This window comes from Bubalus bubalis, chromosome 3 (genome assembly GCF_019923935.1).
Source record: "Bubalus bubalis isolate 160015118507 breed Murrah chromosome 3, NDDB_SH_1, whole genome shotgun sequence".
Lineage (NCBI taxonomy): Eukaryota > Metazoa > Chordata > Mammalia > Artiodactyla > Bovidae > Bubalus > Bubalus bubalis.
Genome location: NC_059159.1, coordinates 144,261,701 through 144,289,241, shown reverse-complemented (window position 1 = coordinate 144,289,241; position 27,541 = coordinate 144,261,701). Strand labels below are relative to the sequence as shown.

Sequence of the window (27,541 nt, the reverse complement as noted above, 5' to 3'; positions counted from 1 at the left end):
CTATAAAACTCCCTCAAACACCTCTGACAGTAACCCTCAATTATGCCCTTCAACGGCTTGTGCTTTTTTAGCCCTGAAACTCTCTCAGTCAGAATTGCCAATCATGAGAAAACAAGATGTTGTTAAATGACTAAAAAAGCAACCAAGATAATTTTCTCCTTAAATTCTGAAATATCAGTTAGGGTGTATATAGCAACAGTTTAAAACCATCCAAAGAATTCTTCTGGTAAAAAATTGACTCAGATAGTATTCTTAATTTTAATGACACATTTTATACATTCAAAATAGGTTCCACACAAACTATTACATCTTTTACATAGTAAAAAAAAAAAAAGAAAAAAAAAAAAAAAAAAACACCCAACTTGGCTGCTCTTTAAAACAAAAGTTCATGCAATAATTCTTCAAACCTAAAATCTATGTTGCACACAAACCAAAGGATAGTCTAGTATTGGTATCCCCTACTTCTTGAACGTTTGCTTTTTACCACTTAGCTTTTCTGAAAGACTTACATTAGTACCTGTTTTCACTCTAACAGAAAGAAATCCAAAGAAGATTTTCACTTTTATGAAAAAGGGCAAAAAGCAAAACAGTGTTTGTTTGTAGCCAGACCTTAAAGAGGCAGCATACTCCTCAGGAGCAAGCATGGCCCTGCGAAGCTCCTTTACCAGGAAAAACACTCAGGATCTCAGCGTTAAGCCATCAGAACTTTGAATTGTGTTGGTGAGTATCTGTGCTTTACCTGGATTTACCTCGTGCGACCATTAACAAGATTTATCCTAAGGTAATTGTTTCTTTGCTTTACGCCATTTCAGTTTATGAAAAATTACATAAGGCGGCCCTACTTTTCCCTAGCAGGGCAAAATACGTATGTATCATAGTGAACTTTTAAATGAAGACTACTAAAAACCACAAGAGAAAGCTTGTTTTGTCAAACACAATTATTAAAGTTTGTACATCAAAATATCAGATTCTTTCTGGTAATTTTTTGGGGGAATAAATCAAGACACTTCTGAAAGCAAAGCTAACTCAAAAATCACTAATCTGATTGTCAGCAGATGATGGTAAGGGGAAGCAGTTTTTCCAGCTCTCTAAAACATGAGAGTAACCAGACTGCAAAACCAAAAGCCAAGGACAACGCTTACAACAAAATTAGATGACAAGATATTCCTACTAGCTCTAAAATAACAAGAAGCTAGGCTCAGCTCACTAGTAGCTACATACTCTGTAGGCATCAGGGCCTGTGTGAAGGAGAAAGGAAGGGGCAGGGTGGCATCTGATGGATCTGAAAACAGAGGACTCTAGCACAATAGGCTACCTGGAGATCAGCAGCTGTATTTGGGAAGATGTTCCATTCTCTAAAGCTGAGTACAGAGTACATGGGGCTTGCCTAAGGGGCTAGGGTAGGCTAGCCCTAAGGAACTCCCCAAACTGACCCCCTAGGGCTCCCAGGCCAGGGTCAAATAAGAAGGAAAAACTGCTAGGGTGAAGTAAACGTGAACAGAATAGGAAGAACAGGAATGAGGAAAAGAGATGGTCGAGAGCAAAGCAGGGGAAATGGTTAGAAACAATAAATCCCAATACTGTTTTGAACACTATGCAAAAATTACAAATATGAATCTCTGTGAAATTAGAAAAGATTTCCTAAATTCTGCCTCATTTTTAAAAATTCAGGGGAAAGAATTTGTATAAAAATGAGCAAAGGGTCAAATCTCATAAAAATTATAATGGAAAAGAGAATAAGCAGCAGAATAACATCCCTAAATGCCAGAAAGACAAGCTTACAAAACAAAATTGTAACTAATTTCAAAATTAGGTAAAAGATTTCAAGAAAATGGTAAAACATAGGGATCAGCAATACAAATCAGACTTTTAACTACAAAGGGCACAAACTGTTATTAACAAGAATCTGAGAATATTACTCTTATGAGTACTTTCTGGGATCTACTAGAAATAAGAGATCTATTAGAATATAAGCTTCAGACAATCAAAATGACTAGAGAGACACTGACATGAAGACTAATGAGAAGCATTAAATTTATAGTTACCTGCAAACCAAGAATAAAAGTCTAAGAGGAGAGCGTATAATGCAGTAACTGTGTATTCTGACAACGAACACATAACATACCCATTTTAAAAACAGGCAAAAATGGGAGAGCATATGGATAGTCGGCCCCAAACATTAATGTTTCCAGGAATCACACTACAATAGTATCGATAGTTTTATTATTTGACTTTTGTGTAATATGGATACAGAATGAGTAATTATGGGACATTATAATTAAATCATTCCCTGTGTGCTTAAGAACCAGGATTATCAGTAGAGAAGAAAAAGTATGTAAATATGATAGAGAAGAGGTTAAGTAAAAGCTCTAGGTGTACTCAGTCACTCAGCTGTATCCAACTATTTGCGACCTCATGTAGCCCACCAGGCTCCTCTCTGTCCATGGGGATTTTCCAGGCAAGAATATTGGAGTGAGTTGCCATGCCCTCCTCCAGGGGATCTTCCCAAGCCAGGGATCAAACCCAGGTCTCCCACATTGCAGGCAGATTCTCTACCATCTAAGCCACGAGGGAAGCCCAAGAATACTGGAGTGGGTAGCCTATCCCTTCTCTATACCCCCAAATAAAGAATAAATATGGAAGCATGAAAATGAACTCATGAAGTATTGTATTTTATCTCATATATAAAAATACATACATGTCACACATATATAAACTCACATATACATATATATACATGCACACACAATTCATAATAAACACAATTTATCCACTGAAAAGACCCAGAAATAATAACTAAGCAAGTAGTAGCAATGATCATTTCTAGCACCAGATTGTGGTCTTGAAACACACTTTGTCACTAAAAGAAACCAAGACTTCTTAGAGAAATGACTGATTTTAGGTCTGAGGCAGAAAATGCATGAGATGATCCTGGAGTATTGTGTAATACAAGATCGCTATCAAAGATGATTAGCATCACGTCAAAGATCTAAGGAATCAAAATGCTCATGTTTAAAGGCTCCCACTGTCCAAAGATGGGAAAATTGAGCCTCAATAATGGTACTAATTGAAATGAATTTAGACTCATTAAATGTGCTTGAATCAATTAATTCACAATGATTTTAAGAAAAGAAATTGAAGGATGACTAAAAGTTGGTAAAGAAATGATTTTTTACTACCTTATCTAGATGAACTGTACCACTGGGTAAGTAATAGTAGATGAGGGGAAGTACTGCCTCACAAAAGCATTCTAACAAATGAAAAAGAAATGAGAAGTAGAAACCATCATTGTGCTACTCTGAGTGAGAATGGCTGCTAAGATCATAAGGAGACAAACCAGCAAACATTTTGTCAAACACTAACATTCAGAAAACTAAGATCATGGCATCTGGTCCCATCACTTCATGGCAAATAGATGGGGAAACAATGGAAACAGTGGCAGACTTTATTTTTTTGGGCTCCAAAACCACTGTAGATGGTGACTGCAGCGATGAAATGAAAAGACACTTACTCCTTGGAAGGAAAGTTATGATCAACCTAGATAGCATATTAAAAAGCGGAGACATTACTTTGCCAACAAAGGTCCGTCTAGTCAAGGCTATGGTTTTTCCAGTGATCATGTATGGATGTGAGAGTTGGACTATAAAGAAAGCTGAGCACAGAAGAATTGATGCTTTTGAACTGTGGTGTTGGAGAAGACTTGAGAGTCCCTTGGACTGCAAGGAGATCCAACCAGTCCATCCTAAAGGAGATCAGTCCTGAGTGTTCATTGGAGGGACTCATGTTGAAGCTGAAACTCCAGTACTTTGGCCACCTGATGCGATGAGCTGACTCATTTGAAAAGACCCTGATGCTGGGAAAGACTGAGGACAGGAGGAGAAGGGGACAACAGAGGATGAGATGGTTGGATGGCAACACCGACTCAATGGACATGGGTTTGGGTGGGCTCCAAGAGTCGGTGGAGGCCTGGTGTGCTGCGGTTCATGGGGTCGCAAAGAGTTGGACACGACTGAGAGACTGAACTGAATTCTTGTCTTGCCAAAGGGACTGAACCTGAATTTGATACAGTGTCAGAAGCCAACTGCTCATTTTCAGGAAACAGAGGGTTGAGGGATATGTTCACCTGCACCAACAGCACATAATCAGCAAGATGCAAACTGCAGAAAATAACTGGCCTGGTTTCTTCAACAAAAAAATCATATGAAGAGGGAAAAAAAAAAGAAAAAAATCATATAAACTGTAAAGAAATGAAAGGGATGGAGGAAGAATCTTATAAACTATACAAAATTTTTTAATGAGACTAAACTATAATGTTAAGGGTTATACATTGCATCAAATGTATACATGTGTATTTGATAAAACCATAAAAATGCAAAAAAGTTAAAATAACTAGTTTATAGTGATTCAGATGGGCTACATAGAAGGGGTTCTGGTATACATGACCAACTTCTCTATCCTGATCTAGGTCTTCCCTTTATCCTGCCACTACCCACTTCCTCATTTGTATCTCAATATAGCATCTCGATTGCAAGTTAATTCAAACTAATTCAAGCATCCCTTAAGGGCTATTTGATTGCATACAATAAATATGTAAAGAAAAGTTTTCAGAATGGATTTGCAGTTACCTAAAAATTTATCCATTGATTCACATATCCGATTTTGATTGACAATGCTCTCATTTGAAAATTTCATTGGTTTTCTTGGTATGAAAGTGCTATTTCTTTTATGGTTAGTTAATTTTGAAGAGACACTGATTTTATCTTTTATAGTTTTTGGTCTATGGTTCTGTTTAGAGAAACTGATGTGGCCAACAGATAAATTATCATCTGAGGATGAAAAATCATCAATAGTCTGAGAGTTACAATCTTCATCTGTTGCACACTGTTGGTTTGCTTTCTTCATTGTTTTTGGAAAAGTGTATTCCCTTTTATTTTCCTTTTTTCGCTTAAACCTCAGAGAACTAGTAGTTCTTTGCTTTCTTACTCTTGACTTGCAGAAAACTTCAATGTCATCAGATTCATCACTAATATCACTACTACCTTTTCTTTTTGTATTAGATTTCAGGGTCTCAATCTCAAGATTTAATTGTTTTGAAATTAGCCCATTTCCTCTGACATTGGTCTTTGTATCATCACCATTATTTTTTATATTTACAGGATTTTCTGATTCAGAATCTTCAGATCCATCCACAGGTGGCTTAAACCTTATATTCTTCTTAAGGAATCTCTGAGTTGTATACTGTGTGGGAAAGATGATATCACTGTCTTCTGATTCTGTGACATTATGTAAAATGCGATGGTGGTCAACTGTGTTTTTAAAGTTTTTCTCATCATCAGACTCAGAAGGAATATTCTCTTTTAAAATTTTCTCACTTTTATCAAAAACACATTTTTCATTTGGATTTAGGACATTAGCTAATTTCTGATGTTTCAAAGTACCAAGAGAGTCTTGACTCTTCTGACAACCAGCATTTTTGGCTTCTGTTGAAAAGCATGTGGGCTGCTCATCAGAACTTTCATTGTCAGAGGCAATATTTTCATCACCATCCTCAACTGTTTCACATTTTGTCTCAAACAATTTAGAGAAACCACACTGGAGTAAGCTAAGCTGCCCAGGAGAAACTGAAGCTCTACTTGAGTCAGATGCTTTGTTTTTAGCAGTCTTTGTTACTGAGTTGCTTGCTGTTTCATCTTCACTAAAATCACTGCAGAGATCACATGCTGCTTCTGCTAGTTGTTCTGGACCTCTGTGTTCCTGACAGTCAGGCTCCCTAGCCTATAGAAGAGGCAATGACAGAAACATTAGAAAATATCAAATAAATGATATCAAATCTATTACACTGGAAGGGAATTAAATTTTGGCAGATAATTTATATACAAGTATATCACTTGGTTTTTTCTAAAACATGTGGTAAACAAATATAAAGGATTTAATATTACAGTCTGGTATACTCTTTTCAAGTTATAACTTTCTGAATAAATAAAAGTTAAAACTAGAATATAAAGTGATCAAATTATTCACAAGGAAAACACAGAGCAGAACTGTTAGCTTCTAAGATGCAGAGATTGAATCTGGCCTCAAAGTGAAAAGCACATAATCTGTTGCTTACTGCAGTCCAGCTGATAGTTTCAACCATGCTTTAAAAACAAAACAAATTTGCAGGAGTTAAAGAATTCCCAACTAGAAAATATTTCTAGTTCATTAAAAATAAGATTGGACAGGATCTTGACCACAATAAATAAATAAAATATTGAAGCCATTTTGAAGTAAAATTTATTACAAATTTAAGCCTAATATTTATTTTTTTCACATCAATTAGAGCTAAATATATTCTTCAGTTTCTGAAAACTGAGGCTTTATTAGTGAAAGATTTGGGGAAAGTATTATCCGGTAATCTGGTAATATTTCTGCCAACATTTGATATTCATGTATTTTTATAAATTTAAAAAATATTCACCACATAATGGGTGATATAAATTTCTAGGGGTGGTACAAATTAATAGTTATCACTGCATATAGTTATCATAGTTATATAATACACAGCTGCATCATATGTATATTATATCATAACATATAGTTATCATATAGCCCATTATATCTTTGGGCTACTATAAATTTAGAGTTAAATTCTTAAAAAAAAAGACAAAAATAGCAACAGCAATTAAAATTTTACACATATTCTTTACTTTTAAAAAGGCTTTATGATGACAACATAAATTTTTGTAGAATGTGAGATGACAAACTACTAAAACTGTCACAAGACAAAGGACTCAAATATCTGCTTAAGTCAGAGAATGAGTCTGATGTCTGGATTTAATAGTATTAAATATGTACTGATTGCGATTTTTCCATTTAATTTGTTGCTTATGTCAGATTGGTCACCTACACAGTGCATTTATTTCTGAATTTATAGTTTGGTATAGTTAAAATTCCAGTTTGGATGTAAACACCTGAAGATTGCTCCTGAATTTTTTTAATGATATGAAATATTAGCCTAAATTATTAATTTTACTGACAGTCCTCTGACTTTGTGTCCCTGACTTTTTAAAAAATCCATTTTCTTTACACATTTAAAAATGAAGGAAAAAGAAAAGGAAGTTAAAATCATCATGTACATGTTTCCCAGGAGCTCTAGATTCAAAAATTGCTTACTGTTTCTAGTTTGTGTACTGGAGGTTCCTCTTTCAACCACGTTGTAGCTGTCATGATCCCAGCTTCCACCTTGCCTTCTCTCTACAAAAAATGCAAATCACTGTATAAAATATATAAAGTAGAAACAACCAGATAAACAACAGCAATGGCATGATAAAACTTAAGAGTTAGGAAAAGTGAACATAGGGAATTCCCTGGCAGTTCAGTGGAGAAGGGAACGGCTACCCACTCCAGTATTCTTGCCTGAAGAATTCCACGGACAGAGGAGCGAGAAGCGGGCTACAGTCTGTGGGTTCGCAGAGAGTCTGACATGACTGAGCAACTTCCACTTTCTTTCACCTTCACTTTCTTAGTGGTTATGACTCTGCAATTTCACTGCTGTGGGCCTGGGTTCAATCCCTGTCTGGGAAACTAAGATCCCTCAAACCACATGGGGTGGCAAAAAAACAAATAAATAAGTAAACTGAGTACAGCTTGCTTTAACTCTCAAATGCTGTTTTTTCAATTTGCTAATTAAGGAATTCATATATATATATATATTTTAAAATGCTTATAATTCTTAGATAATATAGAGGCACTGTGGAAATCTGCTGGGCCCATAAAAAACTCATTCTTATCATAAGCTTACTTTTTCAGATAGAAAATTAATACCATTTTTCAGCAAACTCTACTAAAAGCCCTAGTACGGAGGGAGAGTGAAAAAAATGTTAAAAATTTACCCAGTAGTGATAGCCCATAATAACCATGTCTATATGATAACTATATAACTTGGTATGTAATATAATATTTATATAATATAAATATAAATTTATATTATATAAATTATATAAATATTTATATAATATAAATAATTTATATAATATAAATTAAATAATATTTATATAATATAAATATTATATAACATTGCAATAACTCTAAGGATACATTATCATAGAAAATACTGGGTATTGGGAACTTGATATTTTAGCTTATGTTGCTAGTGTGCTTATATTTTGTATTCATTAAAATATGTATATTGATTTCTTCAGTGAAGCAGATATGAAAATGAAAATGTCCATCTTATATAAAACTAAAAAAATCTTAATATTCTAAGAGGCTAGCTACATCTTTTAGGAAAAGTATGCTTTTACAGCTTTTGGTATATCATTTAGCAGAGATATTTAATGGCCTAGATTCTAGAATACTAAATTCTTCTTCAAAAGGAAATACATTTATTTCTCTTATCAAGTCTATCTGTTGATAGACAAGGGGAAATAACATTATCATTACCAGAGTTACAAATATCCAATTTATGAATACACCAGTGTTCATAATATACCAAAGAGATGGTTCTGGTTACCTGGTACCCAGGGCAAGAAGTGAGAATTTCCCCTAGTGAATTTAAAAGAATGATGAAGAGCTCCAGAATAAGATCTTTTCTACCAATGCCCAGAGGCTATCACGTTAAGGGAGTGAGGCACCTCCTTCCTAGTACTCCTTTTTTTCTCTTCAACAGAAGTCAAATATAATAGGTGTAAACTGGCAGCACCAGAGTTCTTCAAGCTGTCAGAACCCCTCAGTGACAGGTATATGGCAACTCCAGTCTTCTGTTGCTCAGTCCAAACACCCTGGTGTGCATGCGTGTTAAGTCACTTCAGTCATGTCTGACTCTTTGGGACCCTATGGGCCGTAGCCCACCAGGCTTCTCTGTCCAAGAGCTTCTGCAGGCAAAATACTGGAGTGGACTGCCATGCCCTCCTCCAGGGGATCTTCCTGACCCAGGGATCGAACCTGCATCTCTTGGCGTCTACTGAATTGACAGGCGGATTCTTTAGTACCAGGGTCACATGGGAAGCCCATAACTACCCTGGTTCAGTTCAGTTCAGTTGCTCAGGCGTGTCCGACTCTTTGCAACCCCATGAATCGCAGCACGCCAGGCCTCCCTGTCCATCACCAACTCCCAGAGTTCACTCAGACTCACGTGCATCGCGTCGGTGATGCCATCCAGCCATCTCATCCTCCGTCGTCCCCTTCTCCTCCTGCCCCCAATCCCACCCAGCATCAGGGTCTTTTCAAATGAGTCAACTCTTTGCATGAGGTAGCCAAAGTACTGGAGTTTCAGCTTTAGCATCAGTCCTTCCAATGAACACCCAGGACTGATCTCCTTTAAAATGATGGACTGGTTGGATCTCCTTGCAGTCCAAGGGACTCTCAAGAGTCTTCTCCAACACCACAGTTCAAAAGCATCAATTCTTCCACGCTCAGCTTTCTTCATAGTCCAACTCTCACATCCATACATGACCACTGGAAAAACCATAGCCTTGACTAGATGGACCTTTGTTGGCAAAGTAGTGTCTCTGCATTTCAATATGCTATCTAGGTTGGTCATAACTTTCCTTTCAAGGAGTAAGCGTCTTTTAATTTCATGGCTGCAGTCACCATCTGCAGTGATTTTGGAGCCCCCAAAAATAAAGTCTGACACTGTTTCCACTGTTTCCCCATCTATTTCCCATGAAGTGATGGGACCAGATGCCATGATCTTTGTTTTCTGAATGTTGAGCTTTAAACCAACTTTTTCACTCTCCTCTGTCACTTTCATCAGGAGGCTTTTTAGTTCTTCTTCATTTTCTGCCATAAGGGTGATGTCATCTGCATATCTGAGGTGATTGATATTTCTCCTGGCAATCTTGATTCCAGCTTGTGCTTCTTCCAGCCCAGCGTTTCTCATGATGTACTCTGCATATAAGTTAAAGAAGCAGGGTGACAATATACAGCCTTGACGTACTCCTTTTCCTATTTGGAACCAGTCTGTTGTTCCATGTCCAGTTCTAACTGTTGCTTCCTGACCTGCATACAGTTTTCTCAAGAGGCAGGTCAGGTGGTCTGGTATTCCCATCTCTTTCAGAATTTTCCACACTTTATTGTGATCCACACAGTGCAAAGGCTTTGGCATAGTCAATAAAGCAGAAATAGATGTTTTTCTGGAACTTTCTTGCTTTTCTGATGATCCATTGGATTTTTGCAATTTGATCTCTGGTTCCTCTGCCTCTTCTAAAACCAGCCGGAACATCTGGAAGTTCACGGTTCACATATTGCTGAAGTGTGGCTTGGAGAATTTTGAGCATCACTTTACTAGTGTGTGAGATGAGTGCAATTGTACGGTAGTTTGAGCATTCTTTGGCATTGCCTTTCTTTGGGATTGGAATGAAAACTGACCTTTTCCAGTCCTGTGGCCACTGCTGAGTTTTCCAAATTTGCTGGCATATTGAGTGCAGCACTTTCACAGCATCATCTTTCAGGATTGGGAATAGCTCAACTGGAATTCCATCACCTCCACTAGCTTTGTTCGTAGTGATGCTTTCTAAGGCCCACTTGACTTCACATTCCAGGATGTCTGGCTCTAGATCAGTGATCACACCATCGTGATTATCTGGGTCGTGAAGATCTTTTTTGTATAGTTCTTCTGTGTATTCTTGCCATCTCTTCTTAATATCTTCTGCTTCTGTTAGGTCCATACCATTTCTGTCCTTTATCGAGCCCATCTGTGCATGAAATGTTCCCTTGGTATCTCTAGTTTTTTGAAGAATCTCTAGTCTTTCCCATTCTGTTGTTTTCCTCTATTTCTTTGCATTGATCGCTGAGGAAGGCTTTCTTAACTCTCCTTGCTGTTCTTTGGAACTCTGCATTCAGATGCTTATATCTTTCCTTTTCTCCTTTGCTTTTCACTTCTTTTCACAGCTATTTGTAAGGCCTCCTCAGACAGCCATTTTGCTTTTTTGCATTTCTTTTCCTTGGGGATGGTCTTGATCCCTGTCTCCTGTACAGGAATCTCCTGTACAATGTCACAAACCTCCATCCATAGTTCACCAGGCACTCTATCAGATCTAGTCCCTGAAATCTATTTCTCAGTTCTACTGTATAATCATAAGGGATTTGATTTAGGTCATACCTGAATGGTCTAGTGGTTTTCCCCACTCTCTTCAATTGAAGTCTGATTTTGGCAATAAGGAGTTCATGATCTGAGCCAGAGTCAGCTCCCGGTCTTGTTTTTGCTAACTGTAGAGAGTCATCCTTAATTGCTTTTTCTACATACCTTATATCTACTCCATCAGCAGATCCTGTCACTGCCTCAGGGTACACACCACTATCCTCTGGCCCAAACCACCAACTCTTGGCTAAATTGTTGCAGTATCTCCCTACCTGGCTTCTTGCTTCTGCTCTTGTACTTCTATAGTCCAATTCTTAATCTTTAGAATAAATAGTATAGATTACACTATTCATTCTGCTATTCAGAACTCCAATTGCTTTTGTTCTCACTCAAAGTCAATGCCAAAGTTCCTGCAGGATCTGGCTTCCTATCATCTCACTGGCCCCATCTTTGGCTCTCTTGTTTACTACACTCTGGCCACTTTGGCTTCCTTGCCATTTAGAAATCATGCTGAGCATGCTCCTCTCTGAGGTCTTTTGCATTGTTTTTCTGTCTAAAACACTTCTTCCTTGTCTCTTCAAAGAGTCAAATGCAATCTCACAGTGCATGCTTCCTTGGCTACTCCATCTAAAATTGTAATGCTCTTTCCTTGACAGTCTCCCTATTTTGTTTCCTGGCTCTATTTTTTTTTTTTTTTTGAGATATACTTTACATATTACAGCATGTACATTTAAGGTCTACAAAGTATTAATTTCATATGTTTATATATTGTAATGGGGGGCTTTTCAAGTGGCTCAGTGGTAAAGAATTCACCTAGCAACGCAGGAAACGCAAGAGACATGGGTTTGATCTTGGGTCAGGAAGATCCCCTGGAGTAGGAAATGGCAACCCAGGGACAAAGGAGCCTTGGTGGGCTACAGTCGACTGAGCCACAGAGTCAGACATGACTGAGCACACATGCACATATATTGTAATATGATTATCATCATAGCTTTGGCTAACACCTCTAATGTATCATATAATTATCATTTCTTTTATGTGGTGAGAACACTTAAGATCTGGTCCTTAGGCAGTTTTGGGGTATGTAACCTAGTATTGTTGACAATACTCACTATGCTGTGTATTAGATCTCTAGAATTTATTCATCTTCTACTTGCTCTATATTTACCTTTAGAATCTGTCATCATGATATACTAAATTCAGTTATTTTTTCTCTTTATTATTTGTTTCTCCCAAATAGAATGTAAATTTTTGTAGGTAGGACTTTTAATCTATTTTATTAATTTCTGTATGCCTAGCTCTATGATGTATAATATTGGACATTTAGCACATACTCAATATTTGTGAAATTAGTTCTCAATATATATATTCTAAAGGGAAACTATTAAAAGAAAGTCAATGTAAAATAGAACTAAAATGCCCAGAAATCATATTAAAAGCGCTCTATAAATTCAAATTTCTATATCTTAAAAATTTAAAAAGGGATTTTTCTACAACCTTGAAAAATTAAAAATGTATCACAGGAAGTAAAACACTTCTTTTACTTTATGAAAAATGCTTCCCTTATATAGGGCTTGGACTAATAATATTTTAAAACATAATTTGGCCAAAAGCACAACATGAATCTACTAAATTCTGACTGATAAGAAATCAGCAATTTTAATTCAAAATTTAATTTAATAATTGAATGCCAATGATGTTCCTAGCGAGAAGTTAAGCATATTCTGCCATAAACAAAATATAAGATTATGGAGGGTCCTGGCATTAATAAACAATCTTGGAGGAAAAACAACATATATTGAGGACAACCAGAGAATAAGAGAACTTTCTGTCTAATAACCTGTCAAATGCAATGTCTTACATAACACTTATTTAACAGAGGAACAGTGGCTATTCTGACTAAAAACAGAGAACAAAAGTATTTGATATATGGCAGAAAACAGGAAGGCTAAGCACAAAGAATTGATGTTTTATAACTGTAGTGCTGGAAAAGACTCTTGAGAGTTCCTTGGACAGCAAGGAGATCCAATCAGTCAATGCTAAAGAAAATCAACCCTGAACATTCATTGGAAGGACTGATGCTGAAGCTGAATCTCCAATACTCTGTCCATCTGACGTGAAGAGCCAACTCACTGGAAAAGACCTTGATGCGGGGAAAGACTGAGGGCAAGAGGAGAAGGGGACGGCAGAAGATGAGATGGCACGACCAATTCAATGGACATGATTTGAGCAAATTTCAGGAGATCGTGAAGGATAGTAAAAGATAAACGAAGGCTAGTAAAAGATGATGCTGTGAAAGTGCTGTACTCAATATGTCAGCAAATTTGGAAAACTCAGCAGTGGCCACAGTATGGAAGAGGTCAGTTTTCATTCTAATCCCAAAGAAAGGTAATGCCAAAGAATGCTCAAACTACCACATAACTGCACTCATCTCACATGCTAGCAAAGTAATGCTTAAAATTCTCCAAGCCAGGCTTCAACAGTAATATGAACCGTGAACTTCCAGATATTCAAGCTGGTTTTAGAAAAGGTAGAGGAACCAGAGATCAAATTGCGAAAATCCAATGGACCATCAGAAAAGAAAGTTCCAGAAAAACATCTACTTCTGTTTTATTGACAATGCCAAAGCTTTTGCCTGTGTGGATCACAATAAACTGTGGAAAATTCTGAAAGAGATGGGAATACCAGACCACCTGACCTGCCTCTTGAGAAATCTGTATGCAGGTCAAGAAGCAACAGTTAGAACTGGACATGGAACAATGGACTGGTTCCAACTTGGGAAAGGAGTATGACAAAGCTGTATTTTGTCACCTTGTTTATTTAATTTATAGGCAGAGTACATCATGAGAAATGCTGGGCTGGAAGAAGCACAAGCTGGAATCAAGATTGCCAGGAGGATAACCTGGCAATATCAATATCCTCAATAATCAGTATTAATAACCTTAGATATGCAGATGACATCACCATTATGGCAGAAAGTGAAGAAGAACTAAAGAGCCTCTTGATGAAAGTGAAAGAGGAGAGTGAAACAGTTGGCTTAAAACTCAACATTCAGAAAACCAAGATCATGGCATCTGGTCCCATCATTTCATGGCAAACAGATGGGGAAATAGCAAGAGCCTTTATTTTGGGAGGCTCCAAAATCACTGTAGATGGTGACTGCAGCCATGAAATTAAAAGATGCTTGCTCCTTGGAAGAAAACTTATGACCAACCTAGACAGCATATTAAAAAGCAGAGACATTATTTTGCCAACAAAGGTCCATCTAGTCAAAGCTATGGTTTTTCCAGTAGTCATGTATGGATGTGAGAGTTGGACTATAAAGAAAGCTGAGTGCCGAAGAATTGATGCTTTTGAACTGTGGTGTTGGAGAAGACTCTTGAGAGTCCCTTGGACAGCAAAGAGATCCAACCAGTCTATCCTAAAGGAAATCAGTTGTGAATATTCATTGGAAGGACTGATGCTGAAGCTGAAACTCTAATACTTTGGTCACCTAATATGAAGAACTGACTCATTGGAAAAGATCCTGATGCTGGGAAAGACTGAAGGCGGGAGGAGAAAGGGACGACAGAGGATGAAATGGTTGGATGGCATCACTGACTCAATGGGCATGAGTCTGAGTAAACTCTGTGAGTTGGTGATAGACAGGGAGGCCTGGCATGCTGCAGTCCATGGGGTCGCAAAGAGTCAGACATGACTGAGAGAGTGAACTGAACTGAGTGAAGGACAGGGAAGCCTGGCATGCTGCAGTCCATGGAGTTGCAGAGCCAGGCAGGACTTAGCGACTGAACAACAGAAAACAGGAAAAGTAATATAATACTAATATATTTTACAGATAATGATCCCAAATTAGAAACCCGAATATACATTAGTATGTTGCGCAGTATTCTGTGATGGAGGTATGATCTGAGGGGGGCCTGAAGGACAGACAAGGTTACTGATTAGAGAAAAGGAATGGGAAAGTACAAGTCCATGAAAGAACCAGCATATACAAAACAAGAAAAAGGGGAACCTTAAATGAGCCACTCAATTCAGAATCGAATAATTACTATAAAATAAAACTCAGCAGTATACATCAGACATTGTATAACAGCTGTAATATTCACGACATACAAATAATATATATCTTCTTCTCCTCCATCCATTGGTGATCACATTTGAACCACTACCGAACTTACTTAACATATGCTTGCCAATGTTACATGTACATTATATAAATGTTCTCTTTCATATCCCATAAACATGGTCTAAATTCTTTAAGGACAGAGACTAATTGCTCCTTGAACAGTTTCTATGGTACTATTAAATAAATGAAGTACATTAAGGTTTTACTACAAAGTCCTGGAAGTTAAGGAAATATCCTTAAGTTTTTCAAGACTCAGTTTCCTCAGCTTTATGATGAAGGGATTGAAAAAAAATGACAGTCCAAGATTGCATGATACTCATATCAATGTTAACTAAAAATAGGCTAATATTCTTAGTATTCTAGTATACTAAAGAATTTAAAAGTTTTTTTTTTAAAGGATATAAATATCCTGTTAAGAATAAGAAACATCTGTATCCTGAGGATGAACACAACTGGGAGAGTCTGAAATACTGGTGTGTAATTTTTATTGGGAACAGAAAAAGAAAGTCCCCACAAGACATGAGAGCGCATTTCAGGGAGTATTTGGTAACTTTTAATCAAAACACATTTTATATTTTTGTTTACTTAGGAAAGTCTATTTTTTTAGTTCCTGACTTCAACAGCTGTTTTCCAAATGATAAATTTCTCTTTACCAGTCTGAAAATGGCCTTGGAAGGTCATACTATCTTGTATATGTATCTGAATTTAACTATGCATGGGGAAAATCTTAGATTAGAGGTATAATAATTCATTTCCAATTTCTCTAAAAGTAGAAATTCTAAATATAGGACTTATTTATGCAGAAAACCAAAAATTTCTCTGAAAAGGTACCAGCAATTTTCTTGAGGTAGAAAACCATACTGAAAATACTGAAAAGATCAAAGAAAAATTTCACACCTCCAGGATGTCCCTTGTAAGACAAGACCCTTGGGATCTCAGTTTGAAGAGATTATAGACTCCAAAAAGTTCTCCTTGATGCTCTTTTGATCCTTGAACTGCTTCAAAATATCGCTTGGCATTTTCACTTCCAACCACCACACAGTGAAGTTGCTATAACAGAAAAAACACAAGATATTTTTGAAGTGTTTGCTCCAACAATATGTCAGAATTTCCTGGCATTCCCTGTATATACACAGCTTTAGCTCGAGCAGGCAGAATCTCCGTAGGGAGGAAATTTTATTTTAATTTCCCTGGCAGATGTTGCCATTATGGTGAAATAATCTGTCCAGTCTTATTAAAGAACAAAATCTTACATTTCCTATTTTATCTGTTTTCTAACAACTGACTCAAGATCATATCTCTCTATGGCCTAGCCACCTGATGTAAAATGTAAAAGGCACACATTTGAAAACACTTTTCTCCTTTCTAGACTCTTAGTTCAATGGAAACTACTAAAACTGGAAGAAATAGTCCTTACATCACCAAAGTTAAATTATAATCTAAAGTAGTTATACAATAACCACATTGGTATCAAACTAATTGTGGCCATGGTTACACTGTCAACTAACAGCAAAAATCCAACCACTGTTTAGACACATTGCATCCCTGAAACAATTGTGAATTCAGCAAGAACACTGACATGGAACCCTTAAGGACATATACCACTTTAGTATCAACTTAATGTGTCTCCTAACTGATTAGATATTTTACTGTATATTAACTAAGTACACTTTGATTAATCCCATGTACACTCTAACATTTCTTAAAAGAAACAAAGCGTGAAAAATAACCTCAATCTATTGCTGATGGAAAGATTAGTAAGAAGTGATATTTTGTGATTTTCACCAGGCTGATTTGTACTATCAGTTCAGTTCAGTTCAGTCGCTCAGTCGTGTCCAACTCTTTGTGACCCCATGAACCGCAGCACACCAGGCACTATAATTCATTGTTTTAGGGGCTTCCTTGGTGACTCAGGGTGAAGAATTCACCTGCCAAGGCAGGAGATGCGGGTTTGTTCCCTGAATTAAAAGTTAACCTGGAGACGGAAATAGCAACCCAACTCCAGTATTCTTGGTATTCCCTGGTGGCTCAGACAGTAAAGAATCTGCCTGCAATGTAAGAGACCTGGGTTCGATTCTTGGGTTGGGAAGATCCCCTGGAGAAGGGAATAACTACCCATTCCAGCATCCTTGGAGCTTCCCCAGTGGCTGAATGGTAAAGAATTCACCTGCCAATGCAGGAAATGCAGGAGACTCAGGTTTTGATCCCTGGGTTGGGAAGATCCCCTGGAGGAGGAAATGGCAACTGACTTCAGTACTCTTGCCTGGAGAATTCCATGGACAGAGGAGCCTGGCCAGCTACAGTTTATGGAGTCACAAAGAGTTGGACATAACTTAGCAACTGAACAACAACAACCAGTACTCTTGCCTGAGAAATCCCATGCACAGAGGAGCCCAGTGGGCTAGAGCCCAGTGGGTCATAAAAGAGTCAGAGACTGAACGACAACAGCAAAAATTGCTTTAGGTGACTAAAATTATTCTTACTAACAACAGCTTCTATTTATTGGATATATGTGTAGCATGTTTATATTCTCATTTAATTCCTACAATCCTATATTATCTTCTCCCTTATAGAAATAAAAGAACTTAAATTTAGAGAAATTAAGTGTCTTTCTCACAGCTGCCCCACTAGGAAGCATCATTTGTAGAATTTATTCCTGAGTTTGGCTGAACACAAAATTTATACTTTTATCAATTTCTCATCGCCAGATGTTCCTCTTAAAACAAGACCCTTGGGACCTAAATTTGAATAAGTTATGGATCAATACACTGATTTGATTAGTTTTATATGTGTCCCCAAAATACAGGTTATAGTCCTGGAAATACATAATCACAACAGCAACTGATTTACTTGATGGCCCAGTTACTGATGATTTTACCCTTGCTACTGACACTTCCTTAAACACGGTATTCCTTAAACACTTCCTTAAAGTCTATATTGTCAGACTGTTGCATTAAATATAATCACCAAAGTAATTTGTAAGCATTCATCTGAATCTTTGTCTCCTACCAAAGCTTTATCACAAAATTTATTAAAGACACATTATTTTGTACTTAAAATTTAAGTTTTCCAAAGTGGCCCAAGTAAAACTGAAGGCCAGATGCATCCATCTTTAGGGTAACTATAACAAAACCATTGTTACAAATCAAGAGGCTAAGGGGGAAAATATCAGTATTTGGAAAATGTAGTTTCTAGCTTAAGAAAAAACCCATGCAAGGCTACGAAATGCTTAGATTTCCTCACAATATACAAGATATGCAAGAAGTAAAAAAGGAATATTCACCGTGTTAAGAGTACATGACCCCATCCTCCATCTTCAAGGCCAGTAATGAGGCATCTTCACATCATTCTCTCTAAATCTCTGCTTCTGTGGTTATGTTACCTTCTTCTTTCCTTTTTCTGACCCTACTGCTACCCCCTCCCTTTACAAGGACCCTTGTGATTACACTGGGCTCACCCACATAATCCAGGTGTGTTCAGGGAATTAGGATGCAGGTATATGTGGAGGACTACATGGTTTCTCCTGTGGTCATGTATGGATGTGAGAGTTGGACTGTGAAGAAGGCTGAGCGCCGAAGAATTGATGCTTTTGAACTGTGGTGTTGGAGAAGACTCTTGAGAGTCCCTTGGACTGCAAGAGATCCAACCAGTCCATTCTGAAGGAGATCAGCCCTGGGATTTCTTTGGAAGGAATGATGCTAAAGCTGAAACTCCAGTACTTTGGCCACCTCATGCGAAGAGTTGACTCATTGGAAAAGTCTCTGATGCTGGGAGGGATTGGGGGCAAGAGGAGAAGGGGACGACAAAGGATGAGATGGCTGGATGGCATCACTGACTCGATGGACGTGAGTCTGGGTGAACTCCGGGAGTTGGTGATGGACAGGGAGGCCTGGCGTGCTGCGATTCATGGGGTCGCAAAGAGTCGGACATGACTGAGCGACTGATCTGATTACTCAGCCCACCACAGTAAGGAGGTGCAATAAGCATTATGAGAGCTTGCCAAAATGAGACAGAAGGCCCCTTGAAGGGGTTCTCACTGGTCAAAAAATGAGAGTTTGAACATTAAAAACAATTCATGATATTCAGTGTGTTCCTAAAATTTGTTACTAAAATACTAGCCTATGAGTCCACACAGATTAAATCAATGGAAGAGAAAGGAAAGCTCTCTTTTTGGTAGAATGCCAACAAATATCAAAGTAATAATGGAAATAGAAAAATTACCATCTGACAAACCATCACAGTGGTAGCTGATTCAGGTAGGAATCATCAATGAACACTAAAGCTGATGAGGAACAGGGTACAGTTGTCCCTCATCCCTTGGTATGGTTCCAGGACCTCCATGTATTTCAGAACCATGCATGCTCAAGCTGCTTTTATGAAATGGCATAGTATCTGCATATAAGCTAAGCATTACCTTCCTATATGCTTTAAATCATCTCTAGATTACTTATAACACCTAATACAATGGAAACTCTGTGTGCTGTGCTGTGCTGAGTCGTTCAGTGGTGTCTGATTCTTTGCAACCCCATGGACTGTAGCCTGCCAGGCTCCTCTGTCCATGGGGATTCTCCAGGCAAGAATACTGGAGTGGGTTGCCATGCCCTCCTTCTGGGATGTTCCCAACCCAGGGATCGAACTCAGGTCTCCCACACTGCAGGTGGTTTCTTTACCATCTGAGCCACCAGGGAAGCCCAAGAATACTGGAGTGGGTAGCCCATCCATTCTCCAGGGGAGCTTCCTGATCCAGGAATCAAACCGGGGTCTGCTGCATTGCAGGCAGATTCTTTACCAGCTGAGCTACTAGGGAAGCCCAAACTCTGTATAAATACATGTAAATACAATGGACAGGGAAGCTTGGTGCAGTCCATGGGGTCACAAAGAGTCAGACACAACTGAGTGACTAAACTGAACTGAACATAAATGGTATACAAATAGCTAGCACAGAGAAAATTCAAGTGTCACTTTAATCCACAGTTGTTTGAATCTGTGAAAGAAGAACCATGGAAACAGAGGGCTGACTGTATTGGCATGGTCTCTGATGATCTTCTCATAATATATATATATATCAACTTACAAATGAAAAAAGTGGTAACTCTGCAGTGGAGAAAGCTGGTAGACACAAACTTGACAGGTGATCAAGATTAATATCACTGGCGGGTCAGGTCCTCTAGGCACTAGGCGCCTTCTGACAATGTGATCAGAAGAGCACAGCATTCTTTCTGTGCCATTCTTCTGAAAGCTGCTTGAGTTAGGACATGAGGAAACATCAAATGGACACACTGAGAGAAAGTATATACAAGGAAAGGCTTTACTTTTTAAAACTGTCAAGGTCATGAAAGACCAGGAAAGCCTGCGCAACTTAAGGCTGAAGAAAACTTAGGAGACACAAAAAGAAATGTAATTATGATCCTGGATTGGATTTTGAGCCAGAAGGAGAAAGGAAACGTTGCCAGGAAAGCTGATGAAATCTGCATGGGTTCTATGAATTATAAGTAAGTGTTAGTTTCTTGATTTGGATACCTACATTTTTGAGAAAAGAGTAGGGGATGAAGGAGAAGTAAGCTGCAGAGAAATATGTAAAACTGAGTGTTTATAATGCATAAAGCTATTTTTATATGTACATTTAAACAGAGAGAAATACAGAGAATGTAGAGGTGATAAGTTTACAACTTTCAAATAGTTCAGAAAAATAATAAAGATCATGGCTGAGTGAGAGAAGGAAAAAGCAAATGTGGTAAAATGTTAACAACTGGAGAAGTTAGGTGAAGTTAATTGGGAGGTCTCTGTGCTGTTCTTGCAACTCTTTTGTAAATACATATTTACTTCTAAATAAATTATATATACGTGAAAGATGAATTTCTGAATGTCAAACTAGATTATATGCAGTGCTCCAAACCAGAAGGAGCACAGTCACTGTATCATTGTATAAGTATTTTTTTTAAAGTATAAAATACCTGAAGACTTTTATCATAAACAAACGTAAACAAAAATATCAAAGGGCAAGTCTCCCTGAACGATACAGATTATCCCTTATCAATCTAACCAATACTGTAATATTTAGGTTTATCCTTCATAGAGATTTTTCAATGCAGTTAGAGCTATTTTTAGATACATAATTTTTATGTATATTTATGTAAATTTTATATACATAAATAGTTTTATAAACGAACACAATTGGTATACATGTTCTGCAAGTTACTTTTTTTGCCCCACTTAAAATGTCTTAAAGATTGTGTCACATAGGTACATTTGCTCTATAATCTTTAAAAAAATTTTTTGCTGTTGCAAGGTATTCCATAATGTGGTATATCAGAATTTATGTTATTATGTTACTGTTGGACATTTAGGCTATTCTTTTTTTCCATTTTTCAAACAAATACTAACAATTCTGAACAGAAATCCTTGTCATTCTTGACTGTGCATATGTGAGAATATTTCTACAAGGTAAATAGGGAGAAAATGCATTTAAAAATGCTGTTAAATTAACTTCTAAAATAAGTGCTCACTGTATTCCAAAAACACTAAATGAGCATCTCTTTAAAAGTATCTCCACCAATAATGAGCAACATTAATCTCCCCAGCTCCCTAAAAAATACCCCACGGAACAAAAAGTATTTTGTAGAACATGTAGAACGCAATCTTATTTTATTTTGTATTTCTCGATTATAAGTGTGGTTAGGCATCTTTTCGTATGCATTATGTGTACATTAGTATTTTTTCTTCACTAAAATGTCTAATCATAGTCTTTTTATTGATTTGTAGGAGTTCTTTATATATTATAGATGCTACTCCTTTGTTTATTATATTTATGGCAAATATTTCCTCCTGTCTGTCCTTTAATTTGGCTTGTACTTCCTTTGTCATACAGAAGTTTCATATAAAAATGCAGTCAAATTTACAACATCTGCCTTAGAGACTGCATCAGTTTCCTAAGGCTGCTGTAACAAAGTACCATAAACCACGTGGTATAAAACAATAGAAATTTATTCTTTCTCAGTTCTGGAGGCTAAGTCTGAAATCAAGATATTGGCAGGGCCATACTCTCTCTGAAAGTTCTAAGGGAAGGAAAATACTTCCTTTCTTTTTCCTAGTTTCTGGTAGTTGCTGGAAATCCTACGCATTCCTTGGTTCACAACTTCATCATGCCAGTCTTTGCCTCTATCATCACATGGCATCCTCCTTCTGTGTTTGTCTGCATCCAAATTTCCCTTTTGTAAGAATATCAGTCATACCAGAATTACGGCCCACTCTAATAGAGTATATTGGAGAAGGAAATGACAACTCACTCCAGTGTCCTTGCCCACAGAATCCCAGGGACGGGGGAGCCTGGTGGGCTGCTGTCTATGGGGTCGCACAGAGGCAGACACGACTGAGGCGACTTGGCAGCAGCAGCAGCAGCTAATAGAGTATAACATCATTTAACTTGATTACATTAGCAAAGATCTTACTTCCAAGTAAGATCCCATTCACAGCTACCAGAGGTTATGGACTTCACCAAGTTTTTTATTTCACTTTTTTGTGGTGTGTGTGTGTGTGTGTTGGGGGAACAATTCAACTTCTAACAGAGGCTTTGTTAAAGAGTTTTACGTTTATGTTCATGAGACATATTTGTCTATAATTTTCTTTGCCAATTTTGGTTTCAGTGTTCTTCTATCTTTCTAAAGTAGGCTGGAATTGTTCCCTTCTCTGTTCTCAAGAAGAATATTAAATGTTTGGTATAATTCACCACTGAAGGAAAAGTTTCCACCACTGCGGAAAACTTTTGAATTAAAAATTCATTCACTTTCTCTGATAATACAGAGCTATAATTTCCCCTCATTTTAAGTTACTGCTCCTAGATAGCCGATATTGCTAATAACAATTAGATATCTACCTAATTCTGGTACTTTTATAATTTTTTTTTCCTCTCCATAAAGTTTATCTCTGGGAATTTTAAGGATTTATCTTTTTATCCTTGGTATTTTACAACTATAAAAAGACAATCTAAGTGTGGATCTATTCTCATTTATCCTATTTAGCACTCAGTAGGCTCATATAATAATCTGTGGACTCTTATTTTCTACTACTTAAAAGTTTCATCCTTTATTTGGGGCTTCTTCCTTCTGTTAACTTCTTCAACTATAAGACTGACATTGGAAGTCCTAGATCTAACCTTCACTCCTCCTAACTGTTCTTACATGTATTCATTCTGTCTCTGTCTTTTTGCTCTGTAATCTAGAAGAACTGTGTGGCTCGTTCTTTTAGATGAAACTTTGCTCTTTGATATTCAGCCTATTGCTGGAGTTTTTCATTTCTGGATCTCGAATGGATATTTTCCCAGTAGTCTTTTCTTATTTCCAGGATCCTACAACCTCACTTACCTTTTGAATATTTATAGTTTTTAAAAAATCTTCTACTCTTTTCTATTACTTTTGTTTTCTCTGATGTTATTTTTTCAGTGCCTATAATAGTTCCTAGGGGATTCCCAGGTAGAACAGTGATGAAGAATCTGCCTGCCAATGCAGGAGATATCAGAGACATGGGTTTAGTCTCTGGGTCGGGAAGATCCACTGGAGGAAGAAATGACAGTCCATTCCAGAATGCTTGCCTGAAAAATTCCATGGAGAGAGGAGTCTGGCAGGCTACAATCCATGGGGTTGAAGAGAGTCAAACACAACTGAGCACACACGCACATGTTAGTTCCTATATCTCTTGTAACAAATTATCATAAACTTGATGGCTTAGAACAATAGAAATTTATTCTCTTACAGGAGGCTATAAGTCTGATATCAGTATCAATGGAATAAAATCAAGTTTTGCAGAGCCATGTTCTCTTGACAAGCTCTAGGGTAGGATCCATTCCTTGCCTCTTCTCACTTCTGGTGGCTGTCAGCATTCCTTGGTTTGTGACTACCTAGCTCTAATCTCTGCCCTGTGGCACTGCCTTCTCTTCTGTCTGTGTCAGATTTCCCTTTGCTTCTTATTTATAAATCACGACTTAGGGCCCACCTGAACAATCAAGGCTAATCTCCCCATCTCAAAAAATCCTTAATCACATCTGCAAAGATCCTTTTTTCCATATAAAGTAACATTTACAGGTTCCAGAGATTAGGACCTGGTATCTCTGAGGGACACTTTCATAGTGTTTATTTTCCAAAACTGTTTCATACTAACTATTTGGGGGGGAGGGGCGTGTTTCATCTGACTTCAAATGTCTTACATGCTCATCTAGGCCAACTGCAATAATTATTTAAAGCAGGGAGCAGGTGGAGGGGTTTCCAGGCATTTATTATTTTGGACTTTCTTCTCTATTTCAGCAAAAATTTGGAGCTTTGCTTCTTTCCTTCCAGTATTTCTATGTTTTGTTCCTAGTAGAGAGCAAACATTTCCATTGGCTGTAGTTTGGTAAAATGGGGGAAAGATCATGTTAGATTATTAATAATACCCCAAAGAGGGGGCATTATACTTAACCCAAGTCTCCTTTCTTTTTTTAGTATCTATGACTCTAAGCTTGGAATATTCGTAAGTTGCACCTACCTTTTCCAGTAATCTTCTCATGACTGATTTCTTCCTTCAATCTGATCTCAGCTGCCCTTTGTCTTTCAGGGTTCCTTATCATTTCTAGCCCACAGAGAGAACTCTTTTGCTTTCCAATATTTTTACAGGTTTTTTTTTTTAAACATCATTTTAGATTCCCTGCCCCTGCTCCAAGAGATCTGAGAACACGTGTGAGGCTAGAGTGTGTTTGTCATTTGCACCCTTGGTTCAAAATCCAATCAATCTTTTAAGTCACATTTATGCCATTTCTCACATGATGGCCATCTTATCTTTATTTGTGCCTACCAAGTTGTATGGCTGAATGTTCCCTAAGGTTTATTTTAATAAGCAATTAGATCATACAAACTTCTAACAACTTTAATTACTTTCATGTTCTGAAGACTTTTTATTACATATTATTACATAACAGGCCAAACAGGCAAAAGGAAATAATGGGATTGAGAAAAGAGCCTTACTTGTGACAAGTCAAAGATAGTATTTTAAAGAGCTGCTCCAAGGATGCAAAAAATGATATTCTACTTTTTCCCAAGATTACTTAAATATGTCTGAAAAGATAATTTTCAGGCATTGTGCTATACCAAAGAACAAAAAAATTAAAAGTTTCTTACAGAGCTAAATGCTTTAAGAAAAATAAAAATTTCTGTGTACAATTCTACTTTTAGAATTAAGAAAATAGCATAAATTTACGGTTGCATCATTCTTAGGTTAACTACCACCACATGTAGCAGATGTTTGCTCTTAAACAGATTCCAACTAAATATATAGGGAGTAATTCAAATTTAACATTTATAATTAAACTTGAACCTCATTCCAGATCTTCTCAAGTGGGCAGTTATAGACTAAATAAACTTTGTTTAGAGGCATAAATGGAGCAGTAATTGATACCCTAAGGATAGCACAGAGTTAATGCAATTTTAGATGAATATTAAAAACACCAGCACAGTAGTTAACTGCACTTGAGTTCTATTCCTATGATTCCATTTACTGGGGCATCCTGGGTCCTGGTTTCATTATATACAACCTGAAACGTTTGTATTAGATATCTCTATGGTATTCCTCTCCAGTCTTCTTCATGTTATGGCACATACAGAAAATGGTAACATGTGAATATCTACTCTGAGAAGAGGCTACTCAAGGACGGAACCTGGCTTAGGCAATCTTGCTGTCCAGAGAGCGCAGGCTGTCCGGGTGCACCGGTACCACATCTGTGGCTTACACTTAGCTGTGACCTTGCTACTCAAACTGTGGTCTCTAGACTAGCAGTGCTAGCACTTCCGGGAGCTTATTTAAAATGCAGAATCTTGGGCTCTACCCGGTACTACTAAATGAGAATCAGTATTTTAAAGATCCCAAGATGATTTTGTGTGTACGGTAAAGTATTGCTGTAAGAAAACTTCAGCTCTAAAATTCAATGAACCTAAGAATTAGTTTTATAGAAGTGTATTCTAGAGTATATTTCATCATCTTATTAAATTCATTATTATAGCTAGAATGAAATAAAAATATATTTGTATACAAATTTATTATTAATTTCTTAAAACGGACAAATATTAACTTTTAAATAGAAAAAGGGAAATACATTCACCTGCTTATATACTTGTCGTAAATACATGATTTCCTCCACAGTTCCCAAGGATATCAGCCTAAGCACTTTGACATCTCTGCACTGCCCGATCCTATATGCTCTGCAGAAAAATTAAAAACAAAAGGAGACCAAGATCAAGTGAAACAACTTCAAGTTCAGGAGGCAGCTTTATGGATATAAAAATGAAACGTTACTAAAATTTTAATTGAAAAAAAATCTTATGTTTAGGTATGTGCTATGCTTTGTGCTTCAGAGAAGGCAATGGCACCCCACTCCAGTACTCTTGCCTGGAAAATCCCATGGATGGAAGAGCCTGGTGGGCTGCAGTCCATGGGGTTGCTAAGAGTCGGACATGACTGAGCAACTTTACTTTCACTTTTCACTTTCATGCATTGGAGAAAGAAATGGCAACCCACTCCAGTGTTCTTGTCTGGAGAACCCCAGGGACGGGGGAGCCTGGTGGGCTGCCGTCTATGTGGTCACACGGAGTCGGACACGACTGAAGTGACTTAGCAGCAGCAATGCTTTGTGCTTAGTCACTCAATCGTGTCCGACTCTTTGCAATCCCATGAACTGTAGCCTGCCAGGCTCCGCTGTCCATGTTTAGATAGGCTGTATTATTTAATAATAATGTAAAAACAGAAATTCATATAAAAAGGAGTAGAAAACATATATATATCAACTTAATTTCTGTTATAAACATTACTTTCTACTGTGCCAAACTTTTCCTAAATTCAGATTTTTCTTTTATGGCAGTCTTAAGCTTATGAAGGACTCCATTTATATAAAACCTCTCAAAAACGCAAACTAATCCATAGTGACAGTAAGCAGATCAGTGGTTGCCTGGGAATAGGGGCCTCAGGAGAGGAAAGAGGGATGGATTACAAAGTGGCACAAAGAAAATTTGAAGGGTGATGGATATGTTTGCTATTTTGATTGTGGTTATGGGTTCATGCTATATTCTTATATCAAGACTTATCAACTGTACACTTGAAGTATGTGCAGTTTATTGTATGTTAATTATACTTCAATAAACTGTTAAAAAAAAAAACAACAACCCTGAGGGAAAGCAGTTAATCAACTGGCAAGCCTACAGAAACGCAGATTTATACCCTTCATCTACTGCGATTTCCACACAGTCTGTCTGACTGGATCGCTCAGTTGATTAGTACCCCAGGTGTTTTGATATGGACTGTAGTGCTAATTAAAACTCTAACCTGACTCACCACACTGG

At 37.4% G+C, this 27,541-nt stretch overlaps 1 protein-coding gene across 4 annotated transcripts in view; it reads right to left on the bottom strand.

Annotated features, from left to right (window-relative positions):
- ERCC6L2 (ERCC excision repair 6 like 2) overlaps nt 1–27,541 on the bottom strand; it is a 152,664-nt gene that overhangs the window by 36,154 nt on the left and 88,969 nt on the right. For all 4 annotated transcript variants that reach the window (XM_006063073.4, XM_006063074.4, XM_025282007.3 and 1 more), the window contains 4 exons: nt 26,308–26,407; nt 16,083–16,235; nt 7,153–7,233; nt 4,626–5,775 (listed from right to left, as the gene is read on the bottom strand). In XM_006063073.4, the coding sequence (XP_006063135.3) occupies nt 4,626–5,775; nt 7,153–7,233; nt 16,083–16,235; nt 26,308–26,407 (1,484 nt within the window). The remainder of the gene's footprint in view (nt 1–4,625; nt 5,776–7,152; nt 7,234–16,082; nt 16,236–26,307; nt 26,408–27,541) is intronic.